The 20246-nt window shown below is 48.9% G+C and overlaps 5 protein-coding genes across 5 annotated transcripts; 3 read left to right on the plus strand and 2 right to left on the minus strand.

Moving 5' to 3' along the window:
* Positions 1–8895: 8895 nt before the first annotated feature.
* On the plus strand, positions 8896–10275 carry ABOM_011940 (uncharacterized protein; the record flags this gene model as incomplete). Its single annotated transcript, XM_022539068.1, has 4 exons — positions 8896–8926; positions 9445–9532; positions 9583–9737; positions 9896–10275. The coding sequence occupies 4 exons, from the start codon at positions 8896–8898 to the stop codon at positions 10273–10275; spliced, it is 654 nt and encodes a 217-aa protein (XP_022383235.1).
* Positions 10276–10518: 243 nt separating this feature from the next.
* ABOM_011941 (uncharacterized protein) lies at positions 10519–11264 on the minus strand (the record flags this gene model as incomplete). Its single annotated transcript, XM_022539069.1, has 2 exons — positions 10519–11118; positions 11217–11264. The coding sequence occupies 2 exons, from the start codon at positions 11262–11264 to the stop codon at positions 10519–10521; spliced, it is 648 nt and encodes a 215-aa protein (XP_022383236.1).
* A 943-nt stretch (positions 11265–12207) lies between these two features.
* Positions 12208–13796, minus strand: ABOM_011942 (glycoside hydrolase family 15 protein; the record flags this gene model as incomplete). The annotated part of the gene is made up of 3 exons (XM_022539070.1): positions 12208–12658; positions 12710–13517; positions 13574–13796. 3 exons carry the CDS (start codon positions 13794–13796, stop codon positions 12208–12210), a joined length of 1482 nt encoding a protein of 493 aa, XP_022383237.1.
* Positions 13797–14926: 1130 nt separating this feature from the next.
* ABOM_011943 (uncharacterized protein) lies at positions 14927–15936 on the plus strand (the record flags this gene model as incomplete). The annotated part of the gene is made up of 4 exons (XM_022539071.1): positions 14927–15085; positions 15133–15508; positions 15563–15683; positions 15732–15936. 4 exons carry the CDS (start codon positions 14927–14929, stop codon positions 15934–15936), a joined length of 861 nt encoding a protein of 286 aa, XP_022383238.1.
* A 2355-nt stretch (positions 15937–18291) lies between these two features.
* On the plus strand, positions 18292–19822 carry ABOM_011944 (glycoside hydrolase family 71 protein; the record flags this gene model as incomplete). Its single annotated transcript, XM_022539072.1, has 4 exons — positions 18292–18420; positions 18476–19019; positions 19080–19305; positions 19357–19822. The coding sequence occupies 4 exons, from the start codon at positions 18292–18294 to the stop codon at positions 19820–19822; spliced, it is 1365 nt and encodes a 454-aa protein (XP_022383234.1).
* Positions 19823–20246: the final 424 nt, after the last annotated feature.

A 20246-nucleotide genomic window follows, 5' to 3' on the forward strand; every position in this document is an offset into this window, starting at 1 on the left:
TCGAGGAAGGATGAAGAGGATGTGACGGCCGGCTTTGCCAGCCATAACCTAGATGGAGTCAGTTCTGAATATCATGGTCCTGGACAGGTGGACCGTTTTAGGTATCGTACTGTGTGTGTTATTATCTGCCATAATTGCCATCAAGTCGGTCTTCAGCTGTGCTTGGATAGAAGGCTCAAAGCACGGTGTTCTTTGTCATAAAACTTCATATTAATAGATGCACTCGGTCGAGATCAAGGCCAACATACAGTGAGTTTTCTATCGGGAACTCCCCTTGGATCCGCTTGGATAGACCAGAGTGCGGTTGATTTTCGTACTCTGGTCTTAAACAGTCTGATTCACAACCAAGCGGAGTACCAAAAATGAGCGGGGTGGATTCCAACGATGACGAGGAACTTGAGCTGCTACTAGATCGAGCTGCTGGGTCCTGTCCTTGAGAAACCTTGAAGTCGGATAGTGCAGTTGGACTCGGTAGACCCCAATACGAGCCCGAGGTACTCGGCGGACTAGTATTCCGCGACGGTAGAGGCTCAACCCAAGTCGACGGACGAAGTCCGAAAGAAGAAGCGGATGACTCTGAATAGACACTCAGATTCCACAGTGGAGAGCCAGCCAGGTGTCTGCGATTATGATAAGAAAAGTTAGGTAAGTGATGTGTTTCCAGTGGTATGGAGGACATTTGAGTGGTATAGTACACTGGTTTAGCAAGACAGAGAATGGGAATGGTATTGAATTTAGACAAAGTACAATGTTAGAGAGGGAGAGGACAGTAAAAATCCCCAGACCACATACATATAAGGCGATCATATAGTGGGAGAAGGAGAAAATGGGGGAGGGAATGGTGAGGGGGACGATCACTGGACCTACAGTATAGAAGATACAAGCGCAGACTGAATCCTTTCGACAACCACGGCGGTAATATCGAAGTCCAACAACTGAACCCTGTTGACAAAAATAATGCAAAATCATACGGAAACCAATGAAGCCATCCCCAGAAATCTGAGCAAAGGCGACTATTTAAACGTCCTAGGGTCAACAAATGGAGAAAAACGGACGAGGGTAAGCGAATAAGCAGATTAGCCTGGGGGTAGACCAAAGATAGTTCGTTCTGATTTAGTACTAAGTCTACAGCTCAGCTTATGGTAAGTCCGGTTTTACTTTAAGGTGATCGTTTATTATCCAATTCGCCTATTTTTTTTTCTATTTTTTGATTTGCCTAGAATTAATTTCTAATACCTTTTAGTTAGCATGATTCACACTGCCCCTTCCCTAAGTGAGGCCTGTCAGACTTTGTCCTAAAACGCGAGCCAACGTCGATGATCTTGCCGTTTGACTGACTGGCCACAGACATTGTGTTTCCTTTTTTTTTTTTTTTTTTCCTTCTCCCTGAACCTTTTGTTCTCTTCTTGGACGCACCAGCAGCCTTGGAAGAGAGAGAGGGAGAAGTTCAGAGCAAGACAAAAAAAATAAAACTAAAAAGGGAAAAAGGTCCACACAAATGGAGTAAGGTTCATTGTTGATGAAATTGCTCTGTCAACTTCTACTCTCTTAATTCTTCTCCCCCGTTTCCCTCTGTCATCAAGCGTTCACGACGGGGTCAAAGATCTAACTCGGGATACTCGATCCAGAATAGTTCTGCACAACGATTTCCGACATCCTTAGATAACCATGGAAATGATTCGACCCAACTTGGAACTAAAAAGGCAGGCTATTCGGGAACCACACCTTCCCGCCTAGCTCCACCCTACCGTGCCTGGGATGCTCCGAATAGATACGTGCTGGGCGGGCAATTGGAAATGTCTACGAATTTTCGATGGACCCAAGGTTACGGCGGATCTTTGGTGAAGCGCATGGTGAGAAACAAGAACAAGCTGCTGGATCCGTCGTAAGGGACCGGGGGAGGCAAGCTCCTGGCCCCGGCATTGGGGAAGCGCAAATTGTTTTTCAGCCCCAAGGAGCTAAACGGACGCCATGTGTAGTGTGCCCGTTTTTTCCCTGTCTCTCTTTGGCCAGCTATTGCTTATTGAATTGGGGGCCAGGGTGGTTAGCATGTACCCGATTCGTACTTTGGAACTAAGCGTCTAACTTAGGGCGGGTACCGGACCAGGAGGAAACGGCGCCGGCTGGCATACGTGGAGCCAGGTTCTGGGCTTAAGATCGTCATGATAGGGAGACGGGTGCTTGAGATCAGGACCCAGGACCACATGGCGATAAGCAGTCATGGCTGGCTCAGGTTGGGGAGGGACCCTTCCCTGAGGTAATTAGCATTAACGGGTGCATGGGCTCACTCCATATCTAGCGCTCGAACTATGGCACAATCAATAAAGCCCCTGGAATGGAGACCCATTCCTCAACCTACCAAGATTCACCGTACCCGCTCATGTGTGTGTGATGGTGAGAAATACGTAGACGACTTTTGAAAGGAAAAATATTTGTCGGCTGCTTTTCTCTCGCATTCGTTTGGCCCCCACCGACTTAGGCGTCGCCAGCCACAATTGGGGGGATCCGCATTTTCTCGATCAAGACAATTCGTATTATTATATTACTTTTTGCTATTAGGGGATTCACCCCGACACTTAGCGAAAAACAGTACGAAATACCAGAAAAAAAAATACGAAGATGACAAAAGAAAATACAGACAACCATGGAAAAAAAACAAGGAAAAAAAGGTTAGGAATTGGAAAACACTAAAAAGCAAAAAAAGAGAAACAAAATCAACCCATTTTCTAGGTTCTGGATTGTTCTTCCACAATTGAACTCATGGTTGGTCCCCACCCCATTCTATTCAATTATCAACCAAAATACTCACTTGAACCGAAGTTGTAAAAAACAAATAAAAAGGCGAGGGAAAAAACAAAAACCCAGAACCCACATCCCGCCAAAGACATCTTAGATAACGAACCGGACCATGGCGGGCACCTTTCGATGCAGGCTTGAGAACCTTGTTGTTGAAGGCATCCAACCAGTCCGTTGGGAGCGAATACGGTTTTTTTTTTTTCAACTATACTACGATTCTATCACATGGCTCGGCGCACCAACCGCCAACACTGAAACACTGGCGGGAAATACTCGATCGAAGCGCCTCGGCGACGAAAGTCAGGCAAACGGATATGACACGTTGTTTTTACCGTTCTACACGAATCAGAGCAGATGGTGTGGTTGGTGACGTCCACGGTAAGGATCGGCCAGGATCAAGAACCTTCATGTTCGATAACCGCTCGGCCGGAACGCGCTCGCATGGAAAGCGTATCGAATACATCATCCTCGTCCGCTTGGTGTCAAGGACTGCGCGTGGCTGTTGCTATCGGCGCCATTGATCGACCACTGAGGCCGGGTTTAGACTTGCGCTTAGACATAAGTCAAAAAGGAAAATAGATTAATCGTCCAAGTTAACGGATGGTCAGGCCGATACTATTACGAAGTATGTGTCACTTGATCCAAAACCCCATCTCGGAGGCATATCAGTCAGTTTCCTCCGTCCTCTGCCTTTCCTACGGCTTCGCTTCTTTTCCCCACAGAGGCAGTGATTGGTCCATCGCAATTAAATGCTGGGGCCGTTTCTCGGCGAATGACAACCGACGCGCCTTTCGACTTGGGAAAAACAATTCCATGAACTCTGATTTGGGAAACTGGGCATTTTCCACGAGGTAACGCCGACATCGCACGCGATTCTGGCCCCTGATGGAGAAATTGCTGGACGGGATTTGCAAGGTAGGTAACATCACGACTCCACCGCCTCATCAATTCCACCTCTTAATATCTTCGGATATACCCTCTGGCTCCTTCGATGGATATATATCAATGACAGAGTTTGGGCCGAGTGTCTCAACCCAAGACCTCTTTCTTCAGGATCAGACGATCGACTGGTCTCCACGTGCGGTGGCACTTTTATCGATCCTGCTAGGCTTTCTCCAACGACTCCGTAGTTCGGGATACCATATGGCCAGTGGGTATTCTACATGGGCTCCCAGTAAGCTGGGGTCTTCGATAGACCGGGATTAGGGAACCTTTAATTAATCACCCTGCACTTCCGATAGCGCGATAGGACAGCACCAGTCTTCAAGGCAAACCCGACGGGTACCTGTCCCTTGTCCAACGTAGTACAGGGCCATGTAAGCCTCAAGCGATGCACGCACGAACCGCCAACGGGCAACGGTCGGTAGTCAGTCAAACTCAACAACAACCTTTAAAAATATCCCCCCCCCCTCCTCCCAAAAAAAAGAGAGAGACTCGATGTACATACATACGGAGTACAGTAATTGGAATAACACTAAGAATGTCTCACCCCTAACCATGGTCCCGACAATTTGGTCGCTAAGCGCCGAAAGAAAGATTAGCCTTGTCCACAGCGCGTCCCATGGTCCCATGCTTCGGGTCCGGGAAGCAACACATCTGCTCTCTTCATGAGCCCACACAATTCCCAGTTCAACCCGCAGGAAAGACATTCGGTCTCCGATTGAGTCGTAAAACCTTACCGTATCCGGTAGATGATCTGCGAAACCGTTGAAGATCGATGGACGGATTCCAGCAACTATACTGGAACCGGGAATAGTCTAACCCACCGGCGAAAGGCATCAAACAATGGTTTGCGACACTAAAAATGGTTCAGCATGAATTAAGTAGTATTATTTTTTCGCTCTCCTTTCCTTGCCAGCGGTAACTTCCGCCCGCTCTAACTACCTACCGATTAGGGCCTACTGTGTTCAATCAGGCAGAGATGCCTCTCCAGATGAAGAGAGGCCCAATCAGGTCCAGTGGTTTCAAGTTGAAGACAAGGTGTCACCCACGTGGGATTCCCATTTTGGTACCCCTGCGTCGCCCCGGTCCACTTCTGGGACGTCATGTGCCAGGACTTACCAGGCTAGGTAAATGGTTTTACTTTCCATTCTTATTAAGTGGGTTCAAAATTCTTAACACTACTGATAGTCGTAGCCTAGTAGGTAACCTCCATGTTGACACCGTCCGGGCTACGTACCCCATGTCTAGGAACTGCGGTTTCATCCACGGAGAATTGTGTCAGCGGACGCGGAAGATAAATTAACTGCGTGCTATTATAGCCTCTCGTTGACCGCTAGTTGTGGCTCACTCCAGGAGAACAATGACAAATCATACAACCAGAGCTGACAGTGAGAAGATCAATCAGGAATAGTAAGAAAAAAAATTAAGATTAGAAGGAACAGGCACAGAAAATCCTTCACGACGCCGCGAGTGACAAATATTAATCCCGAAGGAATGGGAGTAAGTCATTAATACCTACGACCTACTAAAATCGTTGGAGCCGAGCAATCCAGTCGATCTTTGGCCTGGCATATTAGCAATTTATATCGTCACTAGTCATATTATGATTGATTATAGATTGCCAATGGTAATTAGTTGGCCTCCTCGCGGATCTTATGGAGATCCTGTTCTGCACTCTCCCGACAAAGGGTCATTAGGACAGATTTTGGCTAACGATCATTAGCAGCTTCCTCAGCTGAATTAATTGGAGGCAAATGCCTGGAAATATATATATATATATATATATATATGCTAGATAATGAGATTTCACTTCTGTGGACGGCGTGTTTGGACCTACATGATTCATGTCAATTAGCAATTGATGAATATAAATTAAAGACCGGATAGGGCCCGGTATATGCATGACTGTCGGGCTGTTCTGTCGGTCCGAAATCACACTTATGGTTATTAGTGTCTATAGTGTGAATATTGAGTTTAGGAGGATTGCCTCTCCCGTTCAACGTGCTTCTCTCTTCTCGGAGTGATTTGGTCAATCAAGGACTGATATTGACGAAAACCGAAAAGCTCGTATCTATTCCCAAGAAAAATCAGAAAAGTGAACGGAAAAAAGGGGTAATTGACTAACCGTATATCTCCTTATCTTTACCATCCTACCCCGGTTAACCGTAGCTCTTACTATTCATTTCGAATGCTTATAGAATTTGTAGACTGGAAGAAACACGTCTCATTCGGTGCATGCAGTCGAGCCGACATACCCGATTTCATCTGCAGAAGTGATACCATCTAGGTTAAACAAACTAGGATACCACCGAATGGCAACACGACACATTTACTGAATATAGAGTAGAAGTCACTGTTATCGACACAAGTCACTAAGATGGTGTGAAAGGACCCCTGCGGGTAGGTCAGAAGACCTCCCCAGGTAGTTTTAGTGCATTGGGACTCTTTTTTCGCCTGTTAGATAAATAGCCCTTCAGTCCTGCTAGGAAGTGAGTAAATTTGGGATCGTGAAGCGAGTTATCAGGCCGTTGCGATGCTGTGGCCGTCCAAATACATCAAACGGTTGGAACCCATGCCACGGGGTTATATCTTTTCACGCAAATGGCCAGTTTCACTCTGCGATACCAGTACGGGCCGACCTTGATTATAATGCGTCAGATCTAGCCGCCGGCGGGAGAGGGTTTGTCGATCGCATCACGGCAAACAATAGAATAAAAGGATTCGGAGCAAGAACAGAAGATCGCAAGTCGGTGTCTTCAGGAAGACGCCTACACTCCTATTGAATACCGTATTGTCCCGCTATTGAGACATCACTTAACACGCTGTTCGGATATTGACTAAAGTCAATATGGTCGGTTAGAAGCCAAACCTATGTGGAACAAAGAAAGGAAAACGATGTGTGACGGGCGAGTATCCTGTCTCCTGAGAAGTAAAGAAGCCTTACTTTCAGCCCAATGACTCGCCGGGCCATATCTTCGCAGAACTGGGCGCCGTGGTAGGCATGGGTCTTGGTGGATAACAGGTTCGGGGGCAAATTTTTGTTCTCACCCATGTCAACATCCTTCTCGCCGATATTCAAGAAGTTCAGTGAGGTCTGAATTTGTCAGTCGACTCATAGAGCACACCGAGCGCTCCTGTGCAAACCCTCGCTGATTAACGAATTATATATTGTTTCACTGGGGCTTCATGACACTATGGCTATTAACAGCTTGATCTGGGGCTTTTATGGAATATCTCGTTAAGCTTAAGGAGCCAGACTTTTTTCAGCGATGTACATCTGCAAACCAGGGCATGAGACTGCAAGAAGGGTTTCCGAAGGCCCAAAGTATGCTCCCATACCACGTTCTGTTCAAGACAACCACCAGATTGATGAAGTGGGCTGTGCTCAAGCACCCTACGAGATTATACCCAGTCATGACAGGGTTGGGGATGATCAATCAAGCAAACGTGGCCAGAAAAGGAAACACGGAAAGCCCCGGCTCGGGAGGTGCAGGCGAGGATGAGACTAACGATGAGTGTCCTGATTTGATGATACTTTGCAGCGCTTGCAAGAATACAGCCAGGATGGCACCAAGGCTCTGTATGCATTCATAAACTTATCGACAACTGCTTGTGAAATATGCTGGAATGAAACAGATGGCGGCCCGCAGCCAGCAGAACGGATGGAGATGGAGCTGTACAATCATCTGTATGGCCTGTATCGACCGGAGACTGGAGGCCAGATATCAGGCTATGTCGGTTGGCGGGGACTGAGTGCAGTCAATATATTCTTGCTGCTAATCTTCACCTGGGGGTGCCGCGACTCGAAGTCTTGATGGCGTTTGGGTCTGACAGGTTTGCTAGTAGGTCATTGAGGATCGAGGCGGCCGCGTCAATGTGATGGCGCCAACTGACTCCGCCATCGTGCTCTCCCGCTCGAAGCAAGCAAGCCCGTTATTGAGCCTCACAGAGGGTCGCCAGAGGGCGTAATTCTTGTCAGATTGGGGGCCCGATCATAAGGAATTCAGAGTCTATTGCAGATATCGTCAATAAAGGATATGCATCTTTTGCCGATAGAAATATCGCCGTGGAGAATGCGGACTCTTATCTCGGAGAGAAGACAGTCTAAGGAAAGGACATAAAGAGGAGAGAGTCAAGAAGTCTGCTAAAAGAGGCCTTTGCAGACTACTACTTACTCTCAAAACATTGAGCTGGGGCTGGTCTACTTCATGGTCATAATAGCTGACAGAAGTAACTCATCTTGAGAAGGCTGTCGTGGGAGCGGAAAACAAGACATCCCGCTTGTCAACTATCAAGCATATCCTTTGGAGTCTAAACGAGACTCGCATATTTACCTTCCGTTTTATCATCTCATACCCGAACAGTGAGAACTGGCTTCTGATAAAACTCGAACCGTCAAAGCCTAATGAGCGAGATAACCAATCTGTATTTCTGCAGGTTTATCTTTATGATTCGGTCAGCCAAAGAAGTCCTAGAGCTACTACAGGCTCACTGCATCCTTTCTCAGCAGTTATTTCCTCCGCCCATGTCCCACGCAGCACAGAAACTTGTTTTTTTTTTTCATAGGATGGCATTTTGAGGGATTAGCAGAGGAATCATCCAGACATGGAAGAAGTGGAGTATGCCTACCCCCTCTCTCCAACGACGACACACGAGACGAAATCTACACTGAGCCGTATAGGAGAAGGATTAAGCTGTTAGAGCAGCCTATAGTTATTCTCGGTTATTAACATGTTACACTCTTGTTCTAGGCCGTTCTTATACTGGCGGATCTAGAAATATCAAAGAGGATTGCTATGAAAGCAACGGAATCTCTCTTATTTGTTCTTACTACGCTACGTCGGCAGTTGCTGATCCTCAACACCTTTGCAGAGACGTGCATTTATTATTTGATTTGCCAATATCTGAGTCCCTTACTACGCAAGGAAGTGGCAGTGTCGCCCGGCTCGGCCAGACTAAAACTGTTAAAATCTACCATTACCCAGTCGAGAAGTCATTTAACACGACGATATGGATGAAATCAATACGTAAGACTGTCCCTGACTTTGCTGTAATGGTGAACATCTCTATAGAGATAATTAAGCGAGAGTTATATTAGTACGGATACGCGCAAAATATATCCTCAACTTGTGGATATTTTATGCGACCCAATATCCAATGGAGAGGATCAGCCGCAGTCGGGCTACTCGTATGATGCAATGACCGTTATGATAATCGTGTATCCAAATGAATTGAAGATATGATGAATCGTATCCAAGCATACATTCTCGATTAGATAAAATAACCCAAGTCGGCCAATGCCCCCTACTTTGTATATATTGGCCCATGTACGCTCTGGGTTTCCCCTCCTTCCCCTTGTGAACATAAGCATTGGCGCTGTAACGTTAGACCTGGCGCTATAGCAGACCAACAGTCGGTCCAGGCAATTTAGTGGATGAGCGGTTGCTTATCCGCGTTGGGAGCCCTGCTGGCACCACTGGCAACCTTGTCATAACCACTAACGGGGTCCACAGCATTGTTTAGTAGAACCTTGAATACTCCACGCCAGAGGTAGTGCTGACTCATTCTCGACTCTCATGCATTGGGGCGAGTTATTTATGTAGGTGAGGGTTAGTGGAAGCTGTCCCTCTGTGCTCAATCATGCTACTTCCCCCCATTTCAGACTCTGGCATATCCAAAACGGAGAGTTAATCGAATACGTGTAAGACGGCCTCGTTTCCAGAATATGTTTTCACCCCGCCATTCCAACCAAGAACCCGGACCTGCGGATTGCCGACATCGGTACAGGCACCGGGTAAGACAATCAAATGAACGTTCCGTTCGGGGCCAATCTAAGAATAGCAGGACATGGCTCACAGACCTGGCTGACGAGCTGCCGAAGTCGGCTCGTCGGGATGCCATGGATATCTCATTTGCTGCCACCCCTTTGCTGGAGATGCTCCCACCCAACGTGAGTTTGCAACCAATGGGACGTGAAGACCGACGTACCGAAGCATCTGGTGGGCGTCTATGATGTGATCCATCTTCGCTATTTCGCCTTTGTGATCCAGGAGCACGAGCTAGACGCAGTACTGGAAAGACTTCTCAAACTTCTAAGTTAGTGTTCCCTTTCCTCTACGGTGCGCGCCTGAAGGACAGCCTTACTAAACTGCCACAGAGCCTGGAGGTTATATCCAATGGACTGACATTGATATCAGCTCCCTCCGGCTGGAAAAGATCCGACCGGATATTCAGGCCGATGCGCAGGTCAAGTTGATGAACCAGTTCAAAGGGAATGAGAACCGGCTCGACTCAGCCTGGGTCCCAACCCTGGCCAAGCGGTTCGCCGACAACGAACTGACCGATGTCATAACCGATGCGCGAGAGGCGCCACCACACTTAGCGTTGGCGCTTCACGAGGTCGGGCTGCTGGCAACCGAGGTCCTCACACGAAACAAGGCAAGTAGTGGCAACGAGGAAGCGTGCGGCAGCGGTGAAGCAGACCCTAGCTCAAGCTGCAAAGGAGACTCGAGATGGATCGTACTTGGCCTTTACTAGATACACCATAGTCAAGGGGGATCCTGCGTGAGTTCCTTCTACTTTCCTAAGGAAAGCTGTGACGACGAGCGCAGCGATTGTGAATCCAATGACAAGCCTCCCATAAAGGTCGCTGTCGATCTTTCGTGGCTATATAAATTGTATATGACCCCTGATCTTGTCCATTGTATACATTGTACATATATAGATGGCTCAGTCGAGCATCCAAAAGAATAGTAAAAGAGAAAAGAAAAAGCAAAAAAATCAAATCCACCCCCCTTCCACTCCCCTCCTAACAGCCTCCTCCCTCTTCCTCCTCACCTCCTGATCCTCCATATCCTCCCCCTCAAACGGCCCAACCCAATCCCACGCCCCAAAATCCCCCTCGACAGGCCCCCGTTCCTCATTCACCCACTCCTCAAATCCCATATTCCCAATATCCAAATTGCAGAACATGCCCCACGCCTTCACCCACGGAATCCGACACAAACGATATCCCTCGCCATCCCCCTCCCAATCTTCATCCTCCCGATCCTCCGGACTCACATACTCAGCCAACAAACAAGTCTCCATCTCCAGACCCTTCTGATCAATGACCAGCCAGTTCGAGGCCGATAGACCCGCATCCCTGAATAGGTCCTGGGTGGTCGGATCGTCAAGGTAAGTGTAGATCTCGTGGGGGGATTTGGCGGCGAAGGCGTTGGTGGTGGCTGTTAGGGTGGATTCCCCGGGTTCTTCTGACATTTGGAGCGGTGGGATGGAGGGTGTTGATGGGTTGGGTGGGGGGTTGGTCAGAATGAGGGTCCATTGCGGGGGACAATTGAATTCGTAATCTGTTAGGTGGAGGAGAGCTTTGTTGATTGTCTGGTTGTTGTTTGGGGGAGTTAGTTATTTGGTTTGGTGGTGTTGAGCAAAGTAGTTAGGGTTGTGTGGTTCCGTTGTGTATAGGACATGTCACATACCTTGATTGGGGCCTCTGGGGCTGTGATGAAGATGGGCCAGTTGCTCATTGTTGTGTTGGGGGGGGGGGGGGGTTAATTTAGCAATTGATTAATTGATTGGGATCAGGGTGGATGGGTTTCTGGGGTAAGAAAAAAGATTTGGATCTACTAATACTTACTACTTATATTTCTATATTTCTACAGCTTATTTAGATTCCTTGAGGAGAAGGCAGCCACAGGTTTGTGCAAGGCAGCAGGGCTGGTGGGGGCATTGATCGACATGGCCGGGGCAACGTCTCTGTTGGACCCACTTTTGGACTTCTTTTGACCCACTATGGATTCTGTTCTATGAGTTGACTGTGTGGCTCACTGCGGAGGTTGAGCTTGTGTTGGTTTTGTGTGATTGTGAAGCCGAAGCGTTCGATAGTGCCTTTCTCGGGGAGGAGATGAAGTACATGGATTGTGGCACCAAAGTTGCCAATAACAAGGAGCGCAGAAGGAGTGGTGGAGGGGGTCAATGTGTTGATAAGACGGGCAAGCATGACGATGTGAGTTAAAGATCTTTAAATGAAGTGATGTTGATTCTTGATTTACTTATAACTTGGTCAAGGTCAGGAACGAAACATATGCTTATGTGGACTAAATTAAGGCCAATAGTGCTAATCTATTTCCAGTGTACCAACTTGAAATTACAATACTGTATAAATACAAAGCTAGCTTCTATTCTAAGATAGAGGAGTATATATAGTATATACTCTTGCGAGCATCCTATCTAAAGGAAAAACCCATTTGTATTAGGTGGTCATGGAGGGACAGGCATTACAAGAGCTCAAAATGGTATTGTCCAGCCAGGACTGAAAAGAGCATCTTTGTTGTTGAAACAATTATGAGTGACGAGTATATAACAAACATACACAGCATGGCCACATGTAGGCAAGTAAAAGCAACAGCCGTGACACGAGATCAGAGTAGACTACACACACTGTGAAAAGTACAGCCTTGCGACGTTCACCTACCACGAACCAACAGTAGGGGTAGTGTAACTCCCAGAGACTGTAGCCCCCGAACATTGGCTGGGAACTGCATTAGCCGTGGAAGACCCCCAACTAGCAGGAACAGTGCCACTCCGTCTACCAGCAGCACTTAGGAATGCTGCATACGACCATGTCAGATCGGACGCCGAAACCGGGCTGCCTTGGTCCCGACTGTACTGCTCGGCCAGCGCACCGTCATCGGGAGTATACTCCTGAACAACGGAGATGAAGCCATCTGCGTAGGCCTTGACGGCGCTTGTGAGAGATTCGTAGGCTGAGGAGGACTTGGCATAGGATCCGGTGGTGACATTTCCAGAGAGATCCTTGAAGAAGGGAAGAGAAGTTTCTGTGACATTCACTTGGCCTTGTTTGTCCCACTGGTACAAGGCGTCGTAGAGCAATTCCGCAGCGACCAGAGTAGTAAGATACCTAGAATATATTAGTGTAAGGCTCAGAATCAATGTGAGACATAGTACCGACCATGGATTGCCTCCCTGGTAGCTATCCTCTGCGTAACGGCCCACTGCTGCGGCCTTTCCTGCTTCACGTCCATTGTTGATACCATAGACCGACCGGAAAGAGTCAACCACAAGCTTATGGTTCGACAGAGCGCGAGAGGAGCAGGGCTGGAACGTGGTATCATCACAGGTGGCAGCTGGGTCAAAAGTATGAATGGAGGCCAAAAGGGAGTTGGTATCCAGTCCACTGCGTCCGCTGGTGGGAATGTTAGAAAGAACAGCGGACCCATTCCAGAAGTCCTGAAGATGGCAGAGGATTTGCGGCGCCACGGAGCACGCCGCACATTCCTCTCCGAGAGCCTTCGCAAACGCGTCGCCCTCGACCAAGGCCTTGTGCTGTACAGCAGTAGTAAAGAAGGAACTGCCCTGAACCTCTTCCCAGAGATCAAACGTGCTCTGGTTCCAGTATTGACCCACGTAGGACAAATCATTCTGGACAATTGGCCAGATGTTGGTCTTGACATGAGATTGCTTGTCATTGGCGATTAGGGAGTTGCCATACGCGATTAAGGCGGAAGCGCGTAAAGCTGGACCATCACGTTGAGGCCGGCCCCAAGAATCGGTGAATTGAGAGATGTTGACGTAAAACTTGGGCTCACCGAGACCCGAGCCATCTGACAAACTGCCGGATGGGTTGGAGACTGCCTGCTGGGTCGCTTGAGAGTCAACAAAATTCTGGACAGTAGACTCCAGAGTCGAGTCTCCCCCAATAAATTGCTCTATCACCTCCGCCATGGTCAGGCCAGCGTCGCGCGTCCAGGTATAGAAGTCTAATGATAGTCAGTTCTGTGGCTATATGAAGCGGCGAGAGTGGGATTGTACGAACAATCAGGATCGCTTTTGGATGGGGAGGCCACAACAATACCCGCGGCAGCCCCCTCAACAAGACTGCCATTGGCGCCGATATTATTGAGGACGCCCTGTTTGGCAATGGGGGTCTGTTTCTCAATGAAAGCGTTGACATCCGACTGCCTCTTGTGGATAGGAAACGACGGATGCGCGGCAGCGCCTGCAATGGCATTGAGGGAAATAAGAAAGCTGTTCCGCATGATGGAGGTGACTTTCAAAAACCAGGATTTGATTGTCGGTGTTTGTTGGCTGCCTCATTCCAAGTGAGAACTTCAGGTGCTTTTATAGCGCAACCTACACGCAATGTAGACGATGCAGTGAATCGATCAGCAATGGGTTTCATGACACTAACCAGCAGGGAACGGGCCGATCAGTCGGAGATTACTCGAATCTCGCAACGGCTTTCCGAAGGGCAAAGAACCCATCATGAAGCAGACCCGGTATTAATTTCGGGATTTCAGCGTCGCAGATCCAATTGGGATCGATATTGCGTCGGAGAGACTAAAAGTGATCATCCCGACATCTGCCCGTGCCGGCATTCTCTTGGATGCCACTGGTGGAAACTCCATCGCGCTGAACCGCCGAGTCTTAGTTGACTTTCAAAACTCTTATACGGTGGAGGATTATTCTTGACTGTATTTAGGTTAAGCCACGGTCGAGGCCGAGTGGGTGATGTACATATATCACCGTTAGTTGTGATCGGGGTAGCATCCGGGCCCTGCAACTAGGAGCATTCTTCAATCCTTGGCAGTAGTTCTCATGATAAGTAAGTATTTCGCTGTTTGAGATAGATGTCCCTCGTTTGTGAGTGGCTGATTCGCCGCCATTAGGCCGGACACGATGCCATTCCCAGTACGCATCGGCGTACGCTGCCGTTCGTATTTGATTGGCTTCAAAATCAGACGACGTGCCGTGGCGCTCATACAGGCGCTAGCGATAGTGATCCTGGGATCGCCCGCCGGTGCCTGACTTGAGATTTGCAAAAGTTTTGGAAGCAAGCAAAGTTCATGACGTGATCCATCCCATCGACGTCATCACATGACCTCTACCACTCCTTCGGCGGATGCTTTGGTTTCTACTGGAAACTCTCACAAATACACCTAGTTGCATTGCGCGAACAATGTTGCTAGGAGGGAGTTTAGTTAAACTGACCCGGGACGGCTATACCAGTGGAGAATACTTCCTCTTGACATGGGTGCCGTAGTTCTGACCGCCACCCCATGGATGAAGATCCATTTTCCACGTTGAAGTCCAACGACAGACACTGGATTTCTTTACTGCCACACGCTTACTGCTATAGATATCCATCGCACAGGTGACCTAGTGGTCAATGAGTAACCACCAGCAGACTGGCTTTGATCAGCCGTTCTTCATCGTTACTTGGATTGAGACTGGCTTGGCACTGGTTTTACTGTCTGTTAGGTGCTTTACATCCTGGAAGATTGTTCAATATACTGGACCTGACCTAATTCTGGCAATCATTACTTTTGTACGTCCCTCGGTTAAGCATATAGCCCGACGACTGACGAGAGTTAGATTTTTGGCATTGCGAGCATGGTCATGATCACTGTGGGAACGGCATACGGCATCGGGACTCCCTCAGCTACCCTAACAAATAGCGATGACAAGAATGCTTTGTTGTTTGGTTGGACTAGTCAGTTCTTGTCTCTCATTGGTATTGGTCTTGGGAAGGTTGCCCTTGTGGCGTTTATAGAGCATCTCCAGAAGTACGAAAGAAAGTCCAAGAGGGCGTTTCTTTGGTTTATTGCTGGAAGTAATCTCATCGTCAATGTGGTTGCTGCTATCCTCGTCTTTCTTCAGTGCTCCCCTGCAAAGAAGCTCTGGGATGAACAGATACCCGGACGGTGTCCCGGGCGGAGAAGAGTTCAGATCTTCGGGTATATCCAGGGACGTGAGTAGCTTACGCCAGGAGAATGTAGTCGGAGTTAATCAGCTGTTGTTCTAGCCTACTCGGCATTCTGTGATTTTGCCTTAGCGGTTTACCCCGTGCTCATATTCCGCAAAGTCCAGGCGTTTTCACTCCCAACCAAAATTGGCCTTTCTGTCCTTATGGGGCTCGGTATAGTGTAAGAAACCCTCCAGGCGACGCAACTGCGTTTATTGACTTGCAGTAGGGCAGGCGCCTGTACAATAATCAAGACCGTTAAACTGAAGCTCTTGACTAAAGTCGAAGATACCACATGCACGTACTCACGGGAGGCTCTGGCCTTAGAAGCCAAGACTTATACTAACTATCACTCCAGGGACACTGGCTGGATTGATTCTGTGGAACCAGTACGTACATTGTATGACCTGGTTAGCCACGGTATGGAGAATTGACACGCTATAGGACCGAAATGTGGGTTGTCTTTATTGTCAGTTGCATTCCGCCGACCACGGCCTTTTTCAGGTTTGCATATCGAGAGTGTGCTAGCAGGATTAGCTCAGTCTTTCACCGGATACGGTCCAGTGATGAGGTATAAAGGTGTGTCGTGATATATGGACCATTCCCGTCTGGCACTAAGACAGTGACAGGTTCAACGCTATAACCTCGGCTTGAAGTGTCTATATTAAGAATATCTCATCTATACTCATAGACGTAACTCTCAGTAAACCGTCATCTCTGTGCTCCTTGTGTGACAATATCAACTCGGCAATATCCGATAAAGCAGACGATGTAGGCCAAGAAAGCCCGACAATGAAACATCGTAGATCAAGGCCACAATCATGGACCCTATTAGTAGATCTAGGTGTTCCAACCATGGCCTAGAATTCATTCATATTGATATACGTAGTAGAACAGCGTCTTCAGACAACACACATGACCACACTGAGCTCATCCCGATGTGGTATATGCAGCCGGAAGACCGCCACCGACACGCCCATGCATAAGTGTCTGAAGCCGTTGCTACCGTGTTGAGGGAATAAAGTCCTCAAGTGGAGATACTCAAGAAAGTCATTCGATCATTTCGATCCTCCCCACCAGGTGCTTGGGCACTGACTCTGCCACAATCCACATCCAATGTAACGGATGAGAGGAGAATTACGTTGAAGAAGACCCGGTACTCAAGTTCAAGTTACAGATCTGCAAGCCACATTCAGCAAACGCTTCGATTGCAGATACTCCACTTATCAGCAGGCAGGCCTGGTGACGAGACTTTTCTAGAATGCTACGCCATGCAGAGTCGCGTGAACACTTTTTTCTTCGACTGGAAACAGAAGTGGAGAGGATACGATGTGAATAACAGCAATTGCTATCCCAAAGAAGGATGATACCTTGTGGCTCTTACTCGCTGTCCCGTGGTTGCAGTAAATCTCGCCGTCTCGGGTATGTGCACTGCGAATGACTGGATGGCATGCTCCAGAGATCAACAACATATGCACGACAAGCTTCGAGATCACACTTGGAACAGCTGGAAAGTCACCAATTCCTGAATCTTCACCGCGCTTATGCGACTGAACGGGCAAATCGCCGGCAGATGCTCAAGTTCTGGATGTATGCTCTAGGTTTAATCCGAACCCAAATGCGCGAGGTTGTTCCCTCCTCTGGGCCATGCGCAGAACTCACCCGACCGCGTGCATCCTGCCCTTGGCCCAGTCAGCAGCAGTGTGTCACCCTCAGTGAGGCTTGGCTACCGAGAGCGCAGGTGATGCACTTGAGTTGCACAGCATTTGTGCACTGGTGGGATGCGGGCCATTGGTGGAGGGTGCGGTCCATTCCTCGGGCCCTTCGGCAATGAACATCTCCTCGGGAATTCAGGACAAACGCATTCGGATTCTGCTGGTATCCTGCGCTTTATATGGATACAGATACATGCGGAGGCTCCAGGTGGTCATAGGCAACCAGGTATGCGGCATTTCAGGACGATGAGACTATAGGTATCAGAACCGTGTACCGCATGCGTTTGCGGTACGATAATAAGATTATAGACGTGTCATATCGACTGATGCCGATGATCTGCGGCGGTGTTGATCTTTTCATTATGCTTCATTCAGTCGAGTTCCTGCTTGAATACACAGGTTGATTGGCTTCTCTGTTACCGATACGATGTGATATGTCAACCCTACGCCGACGTCCCAACCGGAAGTCTTTCGACATAAAATGAAAGTCACACCTAATCTTCCCTGTGAAACGCTGCTTCTTCGACTTTTCTTTATACCCCGCAACTTTGAAACACTGTGAGCAACCCTTCATAGGGCGCCTTCGGTGCACTAGCCCTTTAGCGCCCAACGTTAAACGGTTAGACGTTAGGTCTCTATCCAACGGTCCGTCCAGTTGCAGGACAGCGGCTAACTGAAGCATATAGGATTGCCCAATCTAATTTCGACCTCGCCGCTTCACTGACCTCGTTATACCGGCTGTGCGGTCTGATGGCTCGAGTAATCTCCACTTGTGGTCATCTAGAATGCGAAGGTTGTCTTACAACAGGGTTTTATCGACTAGTCCTGTCGGAGATTATGCCACTCTTTGTTCCAAGCTGATCATGTCTCGGTCCCGTTGTCTTCTCACCCCCCCCGTCTTTGAGAGAATATTCTTTATACCTTATTCAAGGTTACAGTCATTATGGTTGCATCTGTGGAGGCTTCCATGACTTTGGTGAGGAGCATATAAGAGCGGCTGGGGGCATATGGAACTGTCGCTATCATAGATCTTCTTTCTTTACCTTACCCGTCAAGGCTTGACCACTATCCAGCATGAAGATCAAGCCCTTTGTTCTCGGCATAGCCTCCGTGCTCTGCTCCCTGGTGGACGCACTGCCGAGCCCAGGCAATGAGACCAGCAAGCCACAGGCCTCAGACCGAATGGTCTTTGCACATTTCATGGTAGGCCATCTCCGCAGAATCAAGCCTCCAGTAGCGAACCCTAACGATCTAGTAGATCGGAATCGTCAGTAACCGCAAGTCGGCTGCCGATTTCGACAGTGACATGAAACGTGCGAAAGACCTAGGGATCGACGCCTTCGCCCTCAACATTGGTGTGGACCGTGTCGATCCTTTCACAGACACACAACTAGAGTTTGCGTACCAGTCTGCCGCGAACAATAACATGAAGGTTTTCATCTCCTTCGACTTCAACTGGTGGAAGGAAGATTCAGAGGCCTCTCAAGTTGGGCAGAAGATTGCCAGGTTTGGGGGAAAGCCGGCACAGCTCATGATGGACGGCAAGGTCTTCGTCTCCTCTTTCGCTGGTGACCGAGTAGATGTAAACGCGATCCGTTCGGCTGCTGGTCGGCCCATCTACTGGGCTCCAAACTATCACCGACCGGAGAGCACTGATATCTCCAAAGTGGATGCGCTGCTGAACTGGATGGCCTGGCCCAACGATGGGAACAACAAGGCACCGAAGCCAGGTCGTCTGGTGACTGTGCAGGATGGCGATAAGAAGTATATGAATGCATTGGGAGGCAAACCCTATATCGCTCGTGAGCAACTGACTACACCCTAGCCTATGTCATCGAGTCAAGAGCTAACCTCGTCGTCAGCCGTCTCTCCTTGGTTCTCCACCCACTTTGGTCCCGAAGTCCCATATAGTAAGAACTGGGTCTTCCCATCGGACAATCTCTGGTATGAGCGATGGATTGAGATGCTGAACCTCAAGCCACGCTTCATTGAAATCGTCACTTGGAACGACTACGGTGAATCCCATTACATTGCCCCTCTGGCATCCACCCATACCGATGATGGATGCTCCAAATATGTCAATGACATGTAAGCCAGCGCCTCCCCTCCCCATCACCGGTCTACTACTAACACCAATAGGCCACACAATGGCTGGATGGAACTGGCCCGGCCTTTCATCGCCGCCTATAAGGCTGGTGCCTCCTCCGTGAACAAATATATCAAGGATGAGCAATTGATCTACTGGTATCGACCGGCTCCCCGCGGCGTAAACTGCGACGCCACCGACACCTGCATGGTGCCCGCCGACAACAGCAGCGGCAATTACTTCATGGGCCGGCCAAATGGCTGGGAATCCATGGACGATGTGGTCTTCGTCGTCTCCATGTTGAAATCGCCCGCCAAGATCCAGATCGCCTCGGGGAGCAGCCAGCAAGTCTTTGAGGCCAAAGCTGGAGCCACAGCCTTCAAAGCCCCGATGGGCGTCGGGCAGCAGAGCTTCGCCGTCGTCCGCGACGACAAGATGGTCCTGGCGGGGACGAGTCCCAAGGATATCATCGATGGCTGTGTGTGCGGTATCTATAACTTCAACGCCTTCGGTAAGTAACATACCCAGCGGAAGCATAACTCACCTTAATACCCCCAGTCCCACTAACATCCCTCACTTCTAGTCGGGATGCTGCCCCCGGAGCCCATGGACAACCTCCAGCCAGACAGTCTGGCGCGATTCGCCCAAGGCCTCAAGGTGCAATGCGAAGCCAAACCGTCCCTAAAGCCACCACCTCCTCCTCCATCAACAATCAATCCCAACCCCCCGACTAATCCTCCCAATCCTCCTCCAACAAATAATCCACCAAACCCTCCCCCAACCAACAATCCCCCAAACCCTCCTCCAACAAACAATCCTCCTCCTCCTCCTCCTCCTCCTCCTCCTCCACCACCACCACCACCCCCTACCACAACCCAGAACCCACCACCACCACCACCGCCAACGAACAACCCTCCCCCGAACCCTCCCCCACCAAACCAGC

This window comes from Aspergillus bombycis (genome assembly GCF_001792695.1).
Source record: "Aspergillus bombycis strain NRRL26010 chromosome Unknown contig00198, whole genome shotgun sequence".
Classification (NCBI taxonomy): Eukaryota; Fungi; Ascomycota; class Eurotiomycetes; order Eurotiales; family Aspergillaceae; genus Aspergillus; species Aspergillus bombycis.